At 36.7% G+C, this 15,231-nt stretch overlaps 1 protein-coding gene across 2 annotated transcripts; it reads left to right on the forward strand.

Moving 5' to 3' along the window:
- The first annotated feature begins 1,024 nt into the window (after positions 1-1,024).
- Positions 1,025-14,643, forward strand: LOC121419323 (iodotyrosine deiodinase 1-like). Of its 2 annotated transcripts, none has more exons than XM_041613734.1 (5): positions 1,025-1,580; positions 10,163-10,360; positions 12,339-12,559; positions 13,040-13,135; positions 13,441-14,643. In XM_041613734.1, the coding sequence occupies exons 1-5, from the start codon at positions 1,295-1,297 to the stop codon at positions 13,621-13,623; spliced, it is 984 nt and encodes a 327-aa protein (XP_041469668.1). In that variant the 5' UTR covers positions 1,025-1,294; the 3' UTR covers positions 13,624-14,643. The 2 variants fall into 2 exon arrangements, with proteins under 2 accessions (XP_041469668.1, XP_041469667.1); XM_041613733.1 differs by having other exon boundaries at positions 1,043-1,580; positions 10,160-10,360.
- Positions 14,644-15,231: the final 588 nt, after the last annotated feature.

A 15,231-nucleotide genomic window follows, 5' to 3' on the forward strand; every position in this document is an offset into this window, starting at 1 on the left:
AAGGACTTGTCAGACGTTCTATCCGACAAGTCTTTGTCTTATCCGACAGTTACCATACAAACAGTAATCCTCAACTAATCAAAATCAAGGAATGTTGTAAGATCTCGTCGGATGGAAATGTTGATGAACTTTGCGATACATGTATGATGGGGTGTCCAAACTTCGCGCACTTTTCAAAAATATTCATCAGGCTTAATTTTGTCCACAAATTATTCATAATTTATACAAAACCAATTCAAGAAATAGTTACCACATTGACGGCAAGATTGTAAACTATAAAATCATGGACGAAAATGTAAAGTAGGTCACGGGGTTTCGCCGGTATCGCGATCTCAAAATTCTATTCCGATCGGCGAATGCGGGCTGTGCTGGAAAACCGTTCAGAAAAAGTGTGACCTAACTTCGCGCACCAAAGCTTTTGTGGAGATTCAAACAAAGACTCAAGCTCAAAAAAAGAAATATTTATATCAGATTGATGGCAAAATGCTATGGAATAGGTTAGTACCAAATTTAACTCACATTTTTTATGATTTCTGCTTGTAAAATGGTGATATCGTGATGCTTGTTGCTTTCTTCAAAACGGGCGCTAACGGTGACAAATTTGCCGATCTTTTGCCAATATTTTCATGACTACTGGACTAATCCTAAAGAAACTTTCAGCGAAGGGTAATTTTAGGTCGCTTTTCACATTGATGATGTCAGATTTTAAGGATATTGGCTAGTTTTGGAGATAATGACCGTCCGCGAAGTTTGGACACGCGCGAAGTTTGGACTCACTGCCATACTCCCATGGGTTTTGCTCCAAATGTCAAATGAAGGTGATTTGCGTTAATTTTCTACTTTTTAGCACATTTACCATATTTCCAGTGGGTGCTTGAATGGGCAGACAAATCTTGGGGGTCAGTGATTCAGCACCCCTGCTTCCCAGAGGCATGCGATGTTCGACAACTTATTTGCACCCGAATCGATGCCCTGACTCGATTTCATCGCTAAGATTACAGCTCTTCTGATGTAGCTTACGTCATAGTAGTACCGAGTCAATAACGTGCTCCGTAAATCCTATTGTTGCATGGGAGCATCAAAGGGCCAACGGATCTATCGTTCCGCTTGCTCTCAACAGACAATTTAGTTAAAACTACGTGGCTGTGCTACAGTCGACATTTTGGCGTGTGCATTATTTTATTTCACAAAGTACGACCCGGGTATACAACATCTTCGCTTTATTACCTCCATCAACTTTACGATTATTCGAGATTCCGTCTGGGAGCTGATTATTTTTGCCAGTTTTCGTCTCATGATTGACACCATGTTTGACACATACGCGCCATTCCTGTCGGCCTATTGGTCGCATATACTCGCCATCATCATTGGATTCGTCGTCGCGAGCTTTGTTCATGTAATCCGTGATCGAGATGGGTCCCGATCAGCCAAACAATTGGGAAAGAACCGTGATCACACTGTCAAAGAAAATAACAATGTTGCTGAATTACGCTCTGTTGCGAATGGAGACATCGATCGCCTTGTCGATGCACAAACGAAACTTGAATCGTGCGAACCAACCGATGTTGACGACACTGGAGGTAAGACAACTCTTTACTAATCTCATGATTTTTAGAAAGAATACAAAAAATCGAGCAAATTTGAGACTCGCTTTGGTGAAATATTAAAAATTCATGATTACTGTATTTAGATGCTTGCGTAGGAGTGAGGGAACAAACCGGAGACCATCAATTCCTCCCCTCCTCGAGGCAACGTACGACCTCCTTGCATCTCCTCACGACCTTCGTACGATTGCTAATAACCTCATTACGGCCTCTGTATGGCCTTGTCTTTGTCTCTTTTTAAGAGGCCTTACAAATGAAAGCAGGTACGATAAATCGAGCTCGTAACCACCTCTAGATGTCCCCTACATCGCAGACTAAATTACATCGTAAGATGATCGTATAGAAGTGAAGATTAGCTATCATAAATTGCGATCAACCGTAGCCAAAGAAAGACAGATCGAGTTTTCTGGCTCCGAAGCAAAAAATACACTTTTAGAAAAAATTACTTATTAGAGCCTTCCTTTGTCCCGTATTTGGAACTTTTTTATAGGAACGAGAAAGGGTTCTGCAATGTTGGGCAACATACTCCACTTTATTGGGTAATGTATGTGGGTAAAAAATATAAATATTCTGGGCAATAATCCAATTGAGCATTACCCAATTATTAGTTTTTATTACCCAAGTTGGGCAGATTTAACAAAAGTTTTGTGGACCAGGGGCCGCAGAAGCGGGGGCTGGGTGGATTCAGCCCCCAATTTTTTCCAAAACCGTGTAAAAAAAACCCCGTAAAAATGACCATATGATTGTGATATTTTTGCATGGTCAGCCCCCCCCCCCGTTCCGCGGCCCCTGTGGACAGTATTTTGCCCAGTGATGGTTAAAAATTGGGCCTGTTTTTTTTTGCCCAACCTTTTTAAGAGTGTAAAATGTCCTTTAGAGCTTTTTTTGGTACTACAACCAATTTTGTATAGGTTCTTTACACCATCAAGAACCTATAAAGTGTATTAAGAACCCAAAGGGTTCCCTGTGAAATAACAACAACAATAATATTAATAACGGTATATTTACCCAGGGTAGCCACTTCAGTTCTGAAAACAGCTCTCCCACTGGGCCCTGCTATATATACCGGCTTTAGCTTGGCTACCTAGGCACTCGAGCGTTCGAGGAATTTATTCCTATCAGGTACTCATTCACCTCACCTGGGTTGAGTGCAGCACAACATTGAAATCTTAACCAAGGTTAAGTTTTTGAAATGTCATCATAACTTAAAAAGTGTGTAAACCTAGTTCATGAAACTTGGGTATAAGGGTAATCAGGTATTACTAAATATTCTGCCTGGGTTTCAGGTCACATGACCAAGGTCAGAGGTCATTTAGGGTCAATGAACCTAGACCATGTTGAGGGAATCAATATAAAAATCTTAACCAATATTAATTTTTTTAAATGATGTCATAACTTCAAAAGTATATAGACCTAGTTCATGAAACTTAAACATAAGGGTAATAGCGTATCACTGAAGACCCTGCCTTAGTTTCAGGTCACATAATTGAGGTCAAAGGTCACCTAAGGTCAACAAAATTTGGCCATGTTGGGGTTATTTGAGGGATTGTCATCATAACTTTGAAATTTTATGAATCTAGTTCATGAACCTTAAACATAAGAGCAATCAAGTATCTTTGAACATCCTGTGCGAGTTTCAGGTCACATGACCAAGTTCAAAGGTCATTTAGGATCAACAAACATTGGTAATGTTGGAGGTATTTGTGGAATTGTCATCATAACTCTAAAAGTTTATGGATCTAGTTCATGAAACCTGGACATAAGAGCAGCAATGCATCCCTGAATACCATGTGCGCGTTTCAGGAACATGGCCAAGATCGAAGGTCATTTAAAGGTCAATGAACACTGGTCATTTGAGGAGTACGTGTTGAATTGGCATCTAACTTAGAAAATTTATGGATCTTGCTCATGAAACATCGACATAAAGGTAATCAAGTATGAATGATTATTTTGCACATGTCTTAGGTCACATGATTATGGTCAAAGGTCATTTTGGGTCAATGGACATGCTATTTTATTATCATATTAGTGTTTTCTTCTGTGAATATTTATTAATTAGCTGTTTTCAAAGGCATCACTGCTGCTGCATCGAATTGCGTAATGCAGGTGAGACTGCTAGCGTTCCACTTGTGTGTTCATATCAGTCTAACTGGAATTTATTTTGGTTTGGTACAAAATCTCATTTCAGATGCTATGTTTAGATTTAAAAATTCATAAGTTTTTAATTGATATTCAATATGCATGAAAATATGTCATTAGTCATATTGTTTCCATCATTGATGCAATTATTTTTTACGACAGATGTCACGTTTGAATGATCATTGCGAAGTTTCTTGGCATACTGGAGTCCTTACTTATAAACTTCAATGAAGGATAAGCTCCATGGTTTAACCTTCCACGATACATTTTTGCTCGCTCACGCCTTTGGACCCTCGTGACATAAATTTAGGAATTTATATTTGGGCCCCGTTTTATCATGGAAAAGTACATACACACCTCCAAGTATGTAAATAGTTTGATAAGATAATAGTTTCGTATAATAAAATGACAATTTGATGTGTACTCACAGAGAAATATGGATTCAAATTTGAACCTTAGGGGTTGGGGTGCTAATGAGTGCAATAATTTTATGCTCATTTATTATGCACCTTAAAAGATGAAAAGCTGCTCATTTTATGGTGCAAGATTACATCTTAAAAGGTTGGTAAAAGTTTCATTTACGGTTTTAAAAAGTCTTAGTATGCAGCGGAATAATGCCCTTTAATGATCTTCTCACCAACTGGCGGATTTTAATTGTGCCTCTCAATGGGGGGGGGGGGGGCACGGGCTGGCTGTGCCCCCCCCCGTTAGAGGCACAGTTAAAATTTGTTATGTAAAAAATGCCGTTAAAACGGATGTGTGCCCCCGCCCTCTTTTTTTATTATCTAATTTTTCCTAGAGAAAATGCCCCCCCTTTGCCCTTTGGACAATCCTGGATCCGCCCATGTTCTCACCTTGTAGGAAGTAAAAATGCTTATCATTTTTCGAATCCTTGTTCTTTACCTTGAATAATGTCAACCCCAAGCTTTTACTTTCATGAAATGTTGACCAAGCCACGCCACATACCTAGTTGATATGTTAATTATCAAATTTTCTTTTTACCTGTTATTGGGCAGATCAGATGCCAATGTCGTCGTTTTGCGTATAGACGGTGCATAAGAAAAATGAAAACTGCATCACCATTGGGAGTCTATTCAAAATAAGTTTCTTAATATGCAGGGATATTTGAAACATTAATGAAGAACCGAAAGTTTCCTGTATCATATGGCATAAAATTACAAGTTTTCGTGTTTTTGTGAACAGAGACCACTTTTGTCGAACGTATGTTACGGTCTTAAAAGTTACCTGGACTTAACCTATGAAATGACTTGGATCAAAACGATGATTTGAGGAGGCGTACCAACAATCAAAACGAGCTGCTCCACTCTAAAAACTGAAACGTTAAATTAACAACTGAGAGGTTGTAAGAGTGGCAACCTTCTCCAAATGTTATATCCAACCTTGTATAAAGCTGAATCCAACAATTTAAACGTTGGATCGATTCATTTAAAGTGGTAAATGCAACATATAAAAGGTTGTCACTCGTCCATACATTTAATTGTTGATTAACTGAAACGTTAAAAACTGAAACGTTTCAGTTGATTAACTGAAACGTTAAATTAACAACTGAGAGGTTGTAAGAGTGGCAACCTTCTCCAAATGTTATATCCAACATTGTATAAAGCTGAATCCAACAATTTAAACGTTGGATCGATTCATTTAAAGTGGTAAATGCAACATATAAAAGGTTGTCACTCGTCCATACATTTAATTGTTGATTAACTGAAACGTTAAAAACTGAAACGTTTCAGTTGATTAACTGAAACGTTAAATTAACAACTGAGAGGTTGTAAGAGTGGCAACCTTCTCCAAATGTTATATCCAACATTGTATAAAGCTGAATCCAACAATTTAAACGTTGGATCGATTCATTTAAAGTGGTAAATGCAACATATAAAAGGTTGTCACTCGTCCATACATTTAATTGTTGATATAATATTTCGTGCTTTTTTTAGTTTTTGCCTGTGCTGTAAAACTATGTATGATTTATGTGCCTTTTGTTTATAATCTTTAATTTGTATTTACATGAGGATTAATTATGTACACTAATAATGAGGATTTGACCATCATCAAGACCGTTATTAATTTTGTAACATTCTGGTTATGAATTGTCAGTGTTCGGTTAATATTTGTCTTTTTATGTCATCGGAAAGAGGAAAATTCATAACAACTCTCAAAACGAAAAATATATATATCTCCTAACGTGTAAAGTTTGTGTGTGATTGACGCCATTAGACCCTTGCCTGTGCGAACTTCTCATGATTCTGGCCGGAGGTTATGAAAGAAAACTACAACAATTTTCACACAAGTTGTTATCCTTTGACGTGCCTTTACAATAGGAGTCTATAAAAAAAATAACATCGATAACACACCTTTTTATGTCAGTAATTGTTGCATCAACATTGAATTCACTTTTGTCCTCTGGAAGTTTCCGTAAACGATTGTGCTTATGGGAAATTTCTTGTTCTAGGTACTCATTTTAAAGTGAATACTTTTTATTGTTATTTTGAGAGTGTTATTTTGTGAATGAAGAGGTCAGAGCAATTCATTGTGTTAAAGAGAGCTAAACGTCAAATAATGCATCTAACTCAAACATCTACCACAAAATGCATACATTCATGTTTCTATTTGCATGTTCTAAGAGTTCACTTATGTTTCATTTGGTTTGGAATAACTCAAATCATTTGACAGATGAATTAATTTTTTTTCGACTGCCGATTGCTTAATCAAACTTACTTTGTACTTTGTTCACATTGAAATGGATATTAGTATATTATTTACAATGAAGGATTGTCCTATCATTCAGACATTAAAAGCAGACGATCGTTGATTTGATCTTTGCTCTGTACTATACATAAATCACATGTACATTGTACATTGACGCACATTCCACGCAGAAATTTTTACCCCCCCCCCCCTTTATGCTATTGTCAAAAACTCCAATTACGTGGCATACTAAGAAACTGAAATACTAACACTAACTGATTTCATACAATATCTATTCATAGATGAACATTATAATCGACTCAACAAACGTAAAAAACCCAAGAATTATTATACTGTTTTTCATGTGCTAGTGTTACTCAGAATTCGTATGTTAATCAAATGGCTTCGAGTCACACTTCGTTGGTCATCATTCATGATCTCATTGTGAACTTCTCGTCTCACTTATTGTTACGGAACCATGGTTTCATATTGAATAATCTAATATTCATTGACTTGTGGGTTTAAACGAGATTGAATAATGGAGCATTTTTAATTAGATTCCAATTCATTTACCCGATGCGTCTATGCCCAGGAGGGCCCTGCATCGTACACATTCAGATCCAGATCCAATGATCAGCAGTGTTCCAAAGATTTACAAACCTTATATACCAAACTTTGACACCCAGGCCCGATCCACCCCACAGGGGTTTATGGGTACATCCTTCTTCCAGACCAAAGTTGTACACCAATACTTATGCCCCATTATTGTGTCCCCTTTAGCATGTTTAGTAATGAGGAAGGAATGTGTACTGAACACCTTATATATTGCAACATTTTTAAACCAGTCAATTTTCAAACCGTACTAGAAAAGGGATGTGCTTTGCTCAGATGCTACATGAATGTAGAACCTGTGGAACAACATCCCAAAAGTTCTTACATGACCATGATAACCAACCGATACCATCGGGCTTTGATTTCTACTATCTCCGACCATAAATCTGAATTAAAAAAAAAACACTTTTTAGACATTCGAATCACAGATGGTTATCCTGACTAAATAATATAATATTGACCTTGATCATGTTTTAAAGGCAATGATTCATCAATACTCCTCGTCTATCAGGACTAGGTTATGTACCTATGTCTGTACATACATGCCAACATGAATTCACCTTTCATGTCCCAAGGCCTAATGCCAAAGTAACACGGGTAAAATCGAGACTTGGGCCCCGTAACACAAAGGCCAGCGATTAATCGTTAAATGAATTGGCCTACCAAGATCATCGTTGTATGCGCATTTTGTTCCGTGGACTGACTAAGAACCAATCGGAATGGTTGTTTTAAATTAGCAATATCGCTAACCTTTGGTTACGGAGTCCAGACCGATCAAAACTATACACTGTCACCTATGAGATACAATCAGTCTGTTTGAAGTGGTGTGACTGTAGCCTGTTGATCAGGTGATACATCACATGACCCGAGCAATATTCGTACCCATGGCAAACTCATTAATCACGACATAATAGATAGCTGTCATTTAATGTGTTGTGACAGCATTAGATAGTTACAGCATATGAGTAAGCTCTGAACTCACGGCCTTGGGAAGAGGGGTACCCCCAATGATCTGTCTGGAAATAAGGTTGGTATGCTATGTAGAAATTTGAGACCAATTTTTTCTCAATTTTTATGATAAAAAAACACCTTCACTTTGGAATAAAACCCTTTTTTCTCCTTGTCCAGGGGCCGCGGAAGCGGGGGGCGGGGGGCTTCAGCCCCCCCCCCACTTTTTCCCAAAACCGTGTACAAAAACGCAAATATGACCATATACGATCGTGATTTTTTGCATGGTCAGCCCCCCCCACTTTGAAAATCATTCCTATGCCCCTGTATGTACTTGTAGTAATGCCAAAAACATGGAATAGAAATTAACTAAAGAAACAATGAGGGGTGTGAACATTGAAATAACATCTGAACATAAACATAAATTAAAAAGAAAAAAAAGAATGTGACTTTTGTACTGATACAAAACATTAAACTACGAATGCTATGTACAGGAATTACGTATGCCACTGTTTGACTAAATATTTCCTGTCATTGATGATTTCAGATCTGATGCATAGAAAGAATTGACAATCCGTCTGTCTATTCTTATGAGTACAAAACATATATTTTTAGAGTTTGGGAGCTGAAATGGAAACACAATTTCCTCTTTTACAAAGCATCATTAAAGGGGAAGTTCACCCTGAAGAAAACTTTGTTGTAAAAATAGCAGAAAAAATAGTAAAAAATATTGGTGAAGGTTTGAGGAAAATCCGTTCAAGAGTAAGAAAGTTATTAGAGTTCAAAATTTGGGATTTGTGACGTCATAAACGAGCAGCTGCCACATGTGTTATGTAATATAAAATGTATGAATTTCAAATTTTGTATGGTTCCTGATGACTTTATTTTGTTTTCTTTTCATGATCGGGTGTGAAATGATTTGTCTATTGATATACAAAAGTTACATTGAAAACCATTTTCAATTTTCTGAGAAAATGACATTTCATTGATTTTTTACCATTCGCTTTGTAGAAATGCTGCTCGCATATGACGTCACAAATCAAATAATTGAAATTCTAATAACTTTTTAATTATTTGATGAATTTTTCTCAAACCTTCGGCAATATTTGTTATTATTTTTTCTGCTATTTTTACAATAAACTTTTTGTCAGGGTGAACTTCCCCTTTAAGACAGTCAAGTGACAAAATTAATGTTCGCATCCAAATACAAATTCCAATAGCACAGTGCCGTCAATAGAACATTGCTACCAAAGGCGTACCATGGGTCGCAGCATGGGGAGGGGCCAGGGGCGGATCCAGGATTTTCCAAGGGTGGTGGCATTTTTATACAGAAAAAAAATAACAAGCCCTCACCCCCGCAAAAAATAGGTCACTCCCAATCAATAGTGATCTTTGTCAATAAAAATTTGACGAGCAAAAACAAACAAAAATGAGCCTCACTTGCGTATGCACGACATATTCCCCTAACAATCTAACAATCATTAATTTTTGTTGAAGGGAGGGGGGGGAGCACAGGCCGGATATGCTCCTACATTGATTCACCACTGGGTGGAGCCACAAAATATAAAATGTGAGTCATTCGGTATCCAGGTATATTGGCATGAAGAACTGGAAATTTCAAAGGACTGTCGTAGAAATTCATGATAGGAAACGCATCTCAATAACGTGAGCGCGAAAATTGTTGATTATTCATTCCTGAACACAATTTGAGAACTTATTTTAATAATGTCACTTTTCTCATAAAAAAATGTTTATTATTATTTCCATGTAATATTGACACAAAATAGGAAGGTTTTAAGCGCTGTTAGACATACAGAGAAATGATAAAGAGGATACGTTCATGTATATCTCCGAACAAAAATAATAAAGAAACGCGAGCGCAAACCGCATATATACGATTAAAATCTTCTGATATTTAGACCTAAAAGACAAGAATTATTTTTGTAATCATTAGCAAATATCAAATATTGCGTGAGCGATATGCGAACTTAAATTTGTTATATATGTAAACCTATATATAAGGGGACATTTTAAATATTGTATTTTGCTTTATATTTTGACCTGAAGAGCATACAAATCTTATCAATCAAATAATTTTTATCGTCATTTCATCCTCCTATGTATCTTGATTTTCAACTCGTCTAATCCAGATAATGACGTGGACGTTGACTGGGAAGCACTGGCCTCAGGAGGGCGTCACATACCGTATGGTTTACCGCGTTACAGTGACGAAGAAATGACACAGCGGTCGGAGAAATTTTACCACGACATGAATCAACGGCGTTCCGTACGAATGTTCTCTACGGATCCAGTACCAGCAGCGGTCATCGGGAATCTTATAAGGACTGCAGGTATGTAGGCCTATACAGTGCGTATCAAAAAAAAGTTTACACTTACAAAAATTCCTGTAAAATTATATGTTTGTAATATTCTGACGATTTTTCCACATTTTAGCTTTGGTACAGATCCATTTAAGCAAATGACGATATAACTCTCGAAAAATATTTCCGCTTGAGCGAGCACCACTTACTTTTGAATAGTCAGTGAAAAATGATTTGCGCAGAACTTTGAAATAGTTATGCGAATAAAAGTAGACCTTAATCATGAAGAACACGTGGAATTTAGCTAGTAAAATTGATTTGAAGATATCTTCGACCTTGTTTGACTTGTTTACTTGCCCAAAACACTTCGAAGAGTGCATTGCACCCCACCCCACTCCCCCACAAACTGAGGCCATCGTGACGATATTTGCTTTACACTGAGTTGTGATTTACATGAAATGGCTTAGGCTTGATTTCCATTTTTTTAATCATTATCAAGCTTGGGAAAAGTGTGAAGAAACAAGTATTAAATGAAAAATGAAATGTAAACCCACTTTAAATGATAAAAACTTAGTGAAAGATGCTGGAGATGTCTGATATAAAATTTTGTTCAGATTCAGTTATGTCCTCAGATTCAGCTGGCACAAAAGGGTAAAGGTTGTGCTTACTAAATGTTGAAAATTGTCACAAAATGCTTGAATATATCCGTTTTATTTCGTTTGGCTAAAGGTGCTTGGGAAATTTATGAGAAATGCTTCACAGGGTGAGTTTGATTTCGCCCTTTCCCCTTGACACAGCGTGAAAACAAGCATTTCTGCGCAAACAGATTTCTGCGAGCTTTACAAAAACGAACAGTGCTCACTCAAGTGTAACATTCTGTCAAAACTTTTACTTTCATTGGATAGATGAGACCCAAACCAAAGATTATATGTGAAAAAATTACCCACATGTTGTATATTTTTAAATTCCCAGGGCTTTTTCAAAGTGTAAACTTTTTTTTGATACGCACTGTATAAATGCATATTATAAAAGGGTTTTGGCAGAACATGCAATTTGCATTAACGATCCGGTCAATGATTTTCAGAGGAGTTTGATATATGCCCATGCAGAGACAAATTCAAGAATTACTATAATAGTAATTCTTGAATAATTGTGTCACATGTTAATAAGAGGTAGTAGAAGTGCATGTGCAAGTGGAAACAATACCAATATCAGAGTGTAAATAGCAGTGGTAGTAGTAATAGCAGAAATATTGATGATATAAATAAATATTGAACTCACTATCGTTACTATCAAGTTACAGATGACTGGAGATCTTTTATTTTCTCATGCTAAATGATATACTCAGAATTTCATAATTTGAATGAGTGTTCTATAATTAAAATGAAATACTGACAAATAACAAAGCAGCATTCGAACGCTTGTTAACAATGTTTCTTTTATTCTAAAAAGATTCGACTTTAGCTGTTAGTTGATGGGAATATAATTTATTGAGAATCTACTTAAGCGCAAAAAAAGTTTACCAGTCCCGTGTATGTTGTGCGTAACTGACAAACAGCTCTGCATACAGGCACGATCTGGACATTCACGGCTAACTACCCCCCCCCCCCACCCCTCCACATCCTACATCCGATTCGCCTATTATAGTTTGTCCATCATATATTCACCAGCAGTAGTATAATGAGTAAACAAAATTTGAGGGGGCTAGATACGGCGTATCAGGCAAAAGTAATCAAAAAATTGCGAGCGTAGCGAGCGAGCAAAAATTTCGACGTTTTTTTTTTTTTAAACATGAAATTTTGTGGTAGATTTTTGGAATAATATTTACAAAAATAATATCACATCTCCCTCTTTTGTCTTCCCTTTTCTCTACTTTTTTATATCTTGGTCGTGAAAGATTTGGGGGCTCAAGAGCCACAAGCCCCCGAGTCTGTACGCCACTGCTTACTTATTATTTTCATAATCATGATCGTCACCATGCATGATGCACATCTTTACTTTTTTTCAGGAACTGGTCCTAGTGGGGCGCACACTGAACCATGGACCTTCGTGGCTGTGAAAGATACAGACCTCAAAGAACAGATAGCGACGATCATTGAAGCAGAAGAAAAGATTAATTACGAGAAAAGAATGGGTCAAACCTGGCTTGATGATCTCAAAAGCGTAGGAACTTCATGGAGAAAGCCATATCTAAAGACTGCTCCTTATCTCATTGTTGTCTTCAAACAGGTAAGTTATAGAAAGAGCTAGGTAAAAACTGTCAAAATTAATAGAAGGCATCATGTGAAGGTAGGTCCTAATGTAAAAAACCGGGAATAATTAGGGTTAAAGTGCTAAGTTTTAAAGTACTGTAGACAAGATGCATCTTGGACTGAGAATATCACCCTTGGTCATGTTGGTGGTGTTTCATAAAGCTGTTCGTAAGATACGACTGGTGATCCTTTCTCGTGCTATGTGATATGCTTTATGCTTAATGAACACACACCTGTTCGTTCTCATAAAATACAGGAGTAAGTTGTGACGGATAGTGTAAGTAGATTTTAAGCGGGATTTTTAGCCAATGACCGATCCACGTTTTTAGGAATTCAGAAGAGTTGGCCAATCGAAGAATTTCCTTGGTGATGTAGGCCAAGGTCTACTGTCTGATTAAAATAACGACAATGATCTATTATTAATTTCCCTCTTCTATACCTTTGTTTGTTTTAACAGTCATATGGGTTTCGAGTTGATGGAAGAAGAAAAACGCATTATTACCATGAGACGAGTGTGGGAATATCTGTGGGACTCCTACTCGCTGCTATTCAGGTAAAATGTTTCCACCAAAGAAAATCGGGAGTGATTCTGATTATGTATACCTATGTAATTTTGTAATTTACTGTCCTTTTCTCACTGCCAGTGTTATCGAAATGATAACCATATTGATGTTCAGGATTGCCTTGATGTCCATGCTCTTGAATGTCCCCCAAAGACTGAAAAACCCATTTCTTTGTCAGGGGCGGCGTCATCGTTATTTAGATAGGAAATCTTTCAATCTGATTGGCTGAAAACCATATTTTATATGTAATTTGACCATCAAAATGTTTCTCATGAATATTTTGTTTTCTCCCCAGAATGCTGGTTTGGTTACTCTAACAAGCACCCCGATGAATGCTGGACCCAAACTGCGTGCTCTACTACACAGACCAGTTAACGAAAAGGTGCTACTACTTCTACCCGTTGGCTACCCTGCTAAAGATGCTACCGTTCCTGATTTTAAACGCAAACCATTGGATCAAATTCTCATCGTCAAATGAAGAGCATTTATACAGTCTTCATACAGTGTTACAGAAGTGTAATGAGCAAACAATTTTGAGGGGGCATGCAGACTTGGCGTTTCGGGGGGGGAACCCTTTAAAAATTGCGAGCGAGCTATTTTTTTTTTATTACAAACACCTAATATTGTTACAGATTTTGGCATATTACCATTCGGAAAGTTGTATAGTTTCTCACCATTTCCGTTCCCTTTTCTTTCTTTTTATCACTTTTTTTTCCTTTTCATAATTTTTTTGGCCGGCCCTCAAGCCCCCCCCCCACACACACACATCTGTATGCCAATAAATAAATAGGTTATGTTAAAAGTGTGTAGCGACCGTAATGATAGGTCTCATCGTTTGGATGTTGCCAAATATGTTTGCTAACTTTGACGGTTTTACATTTTTAGGATCTTTTCGAATTAGATGGTATAACACTGTCCAGTAATGGTTGCCTTGTTAATGTAAACGGCCGAATTTGCCAAAGTTGTGATCGAAAGCCGGCGGAAAGTGGTTCTTAACTAGAGCTACAACTTTAATGTTTAAAGACTTTATATTGGCAATCAATTTCATTGACAAATTCAGAGGTGACGGACGGGCCTTAATCTATTTATTATACAAGAAAAATGTACTTTGCGTTCGTACTATAGGATGTTGATTTTAAGAGTTTGATGAGCATGCACCTAACATGTAATTATTTTATGAAGTTAAATAGCAAAAATTTATAATATCTGCTTAATTCTGTATTCCATTATACTGCCCCCATCGGTAAAATGTTAGAGAATGCAGTATGCCACCTATCCATGGTTCTCAATGACAGGTCATGATTATTACCAGGAAATTCGATGTTAGTGCTGAGATTTAAATCTTGACGTGAATCTGATCGTATTCGTAGTTTGGTCGCTAAGTTGACAAAGTTGGCTGATATCCTCAATGTAAGTGACCAGGTAACATCCCATAACATTTTAAAATTTAGGAATATATTTTGTAAAAATTTGAACACAATATTATGAATATGAATGTTTGTCTCATGATAAAACAGAAAGGAATGCGTCTTTGAATTTCAGATAGTCAGATTCTTTATTGTAGTATCATAAATAGGACAGATAATTTATACCATCTACCTCTTTCAAGCTGAAATGTTATTAGACTCATCGTTGAATATGATGGGTAGCTACGGCTTATTTTATTTATCCATAAAAAATGTTGTATTGTTGCTTCTTAGGACTATTTTCAAAAGGCTATTCAGATTTATTCAAAATAACATGACTATTCTAGATTTATTACCAGATAGGCATATGCATCTTATTAAAATGTACGGAGTTCTCATACCCTTTCTTTAAATTGTAAATAACAGCTCTTTTCTTATCACAATGTGGGTTGCTGTCATCTTATAATTTTTAATGTATGTCATGTCCAAATAGGCTTGCTGAGGAAGTTTTTCATTGTATGGTAAATGCAATGTATGGCTTTCAACCCAGTAAATAAGATCGCATTTATCAATCTATCTTTTTTTTTAGATCGATCAATGCGATCATACGGATTGAAAGCTTTGTATTTACAATATAATGTTGAAATAGTTTTAAAATTTGTCTTTATAGTTGTTTAAAG

The sequence above is a fragment of the Lytechinus variegatus genome, chromosome 7 (assembly GCF_018143015.1).
Source record: "Lytechinus variegatus isolate NC3 chromosome 7, Lvar_3.0, whole genome shotgun sequence".
NCBI lineage: Eukaryota > Metazoa > Echinodermata > Echinoidea > Temnopleuroida > Toxopneustidae > Lytechinus > Lytechinus variegatus.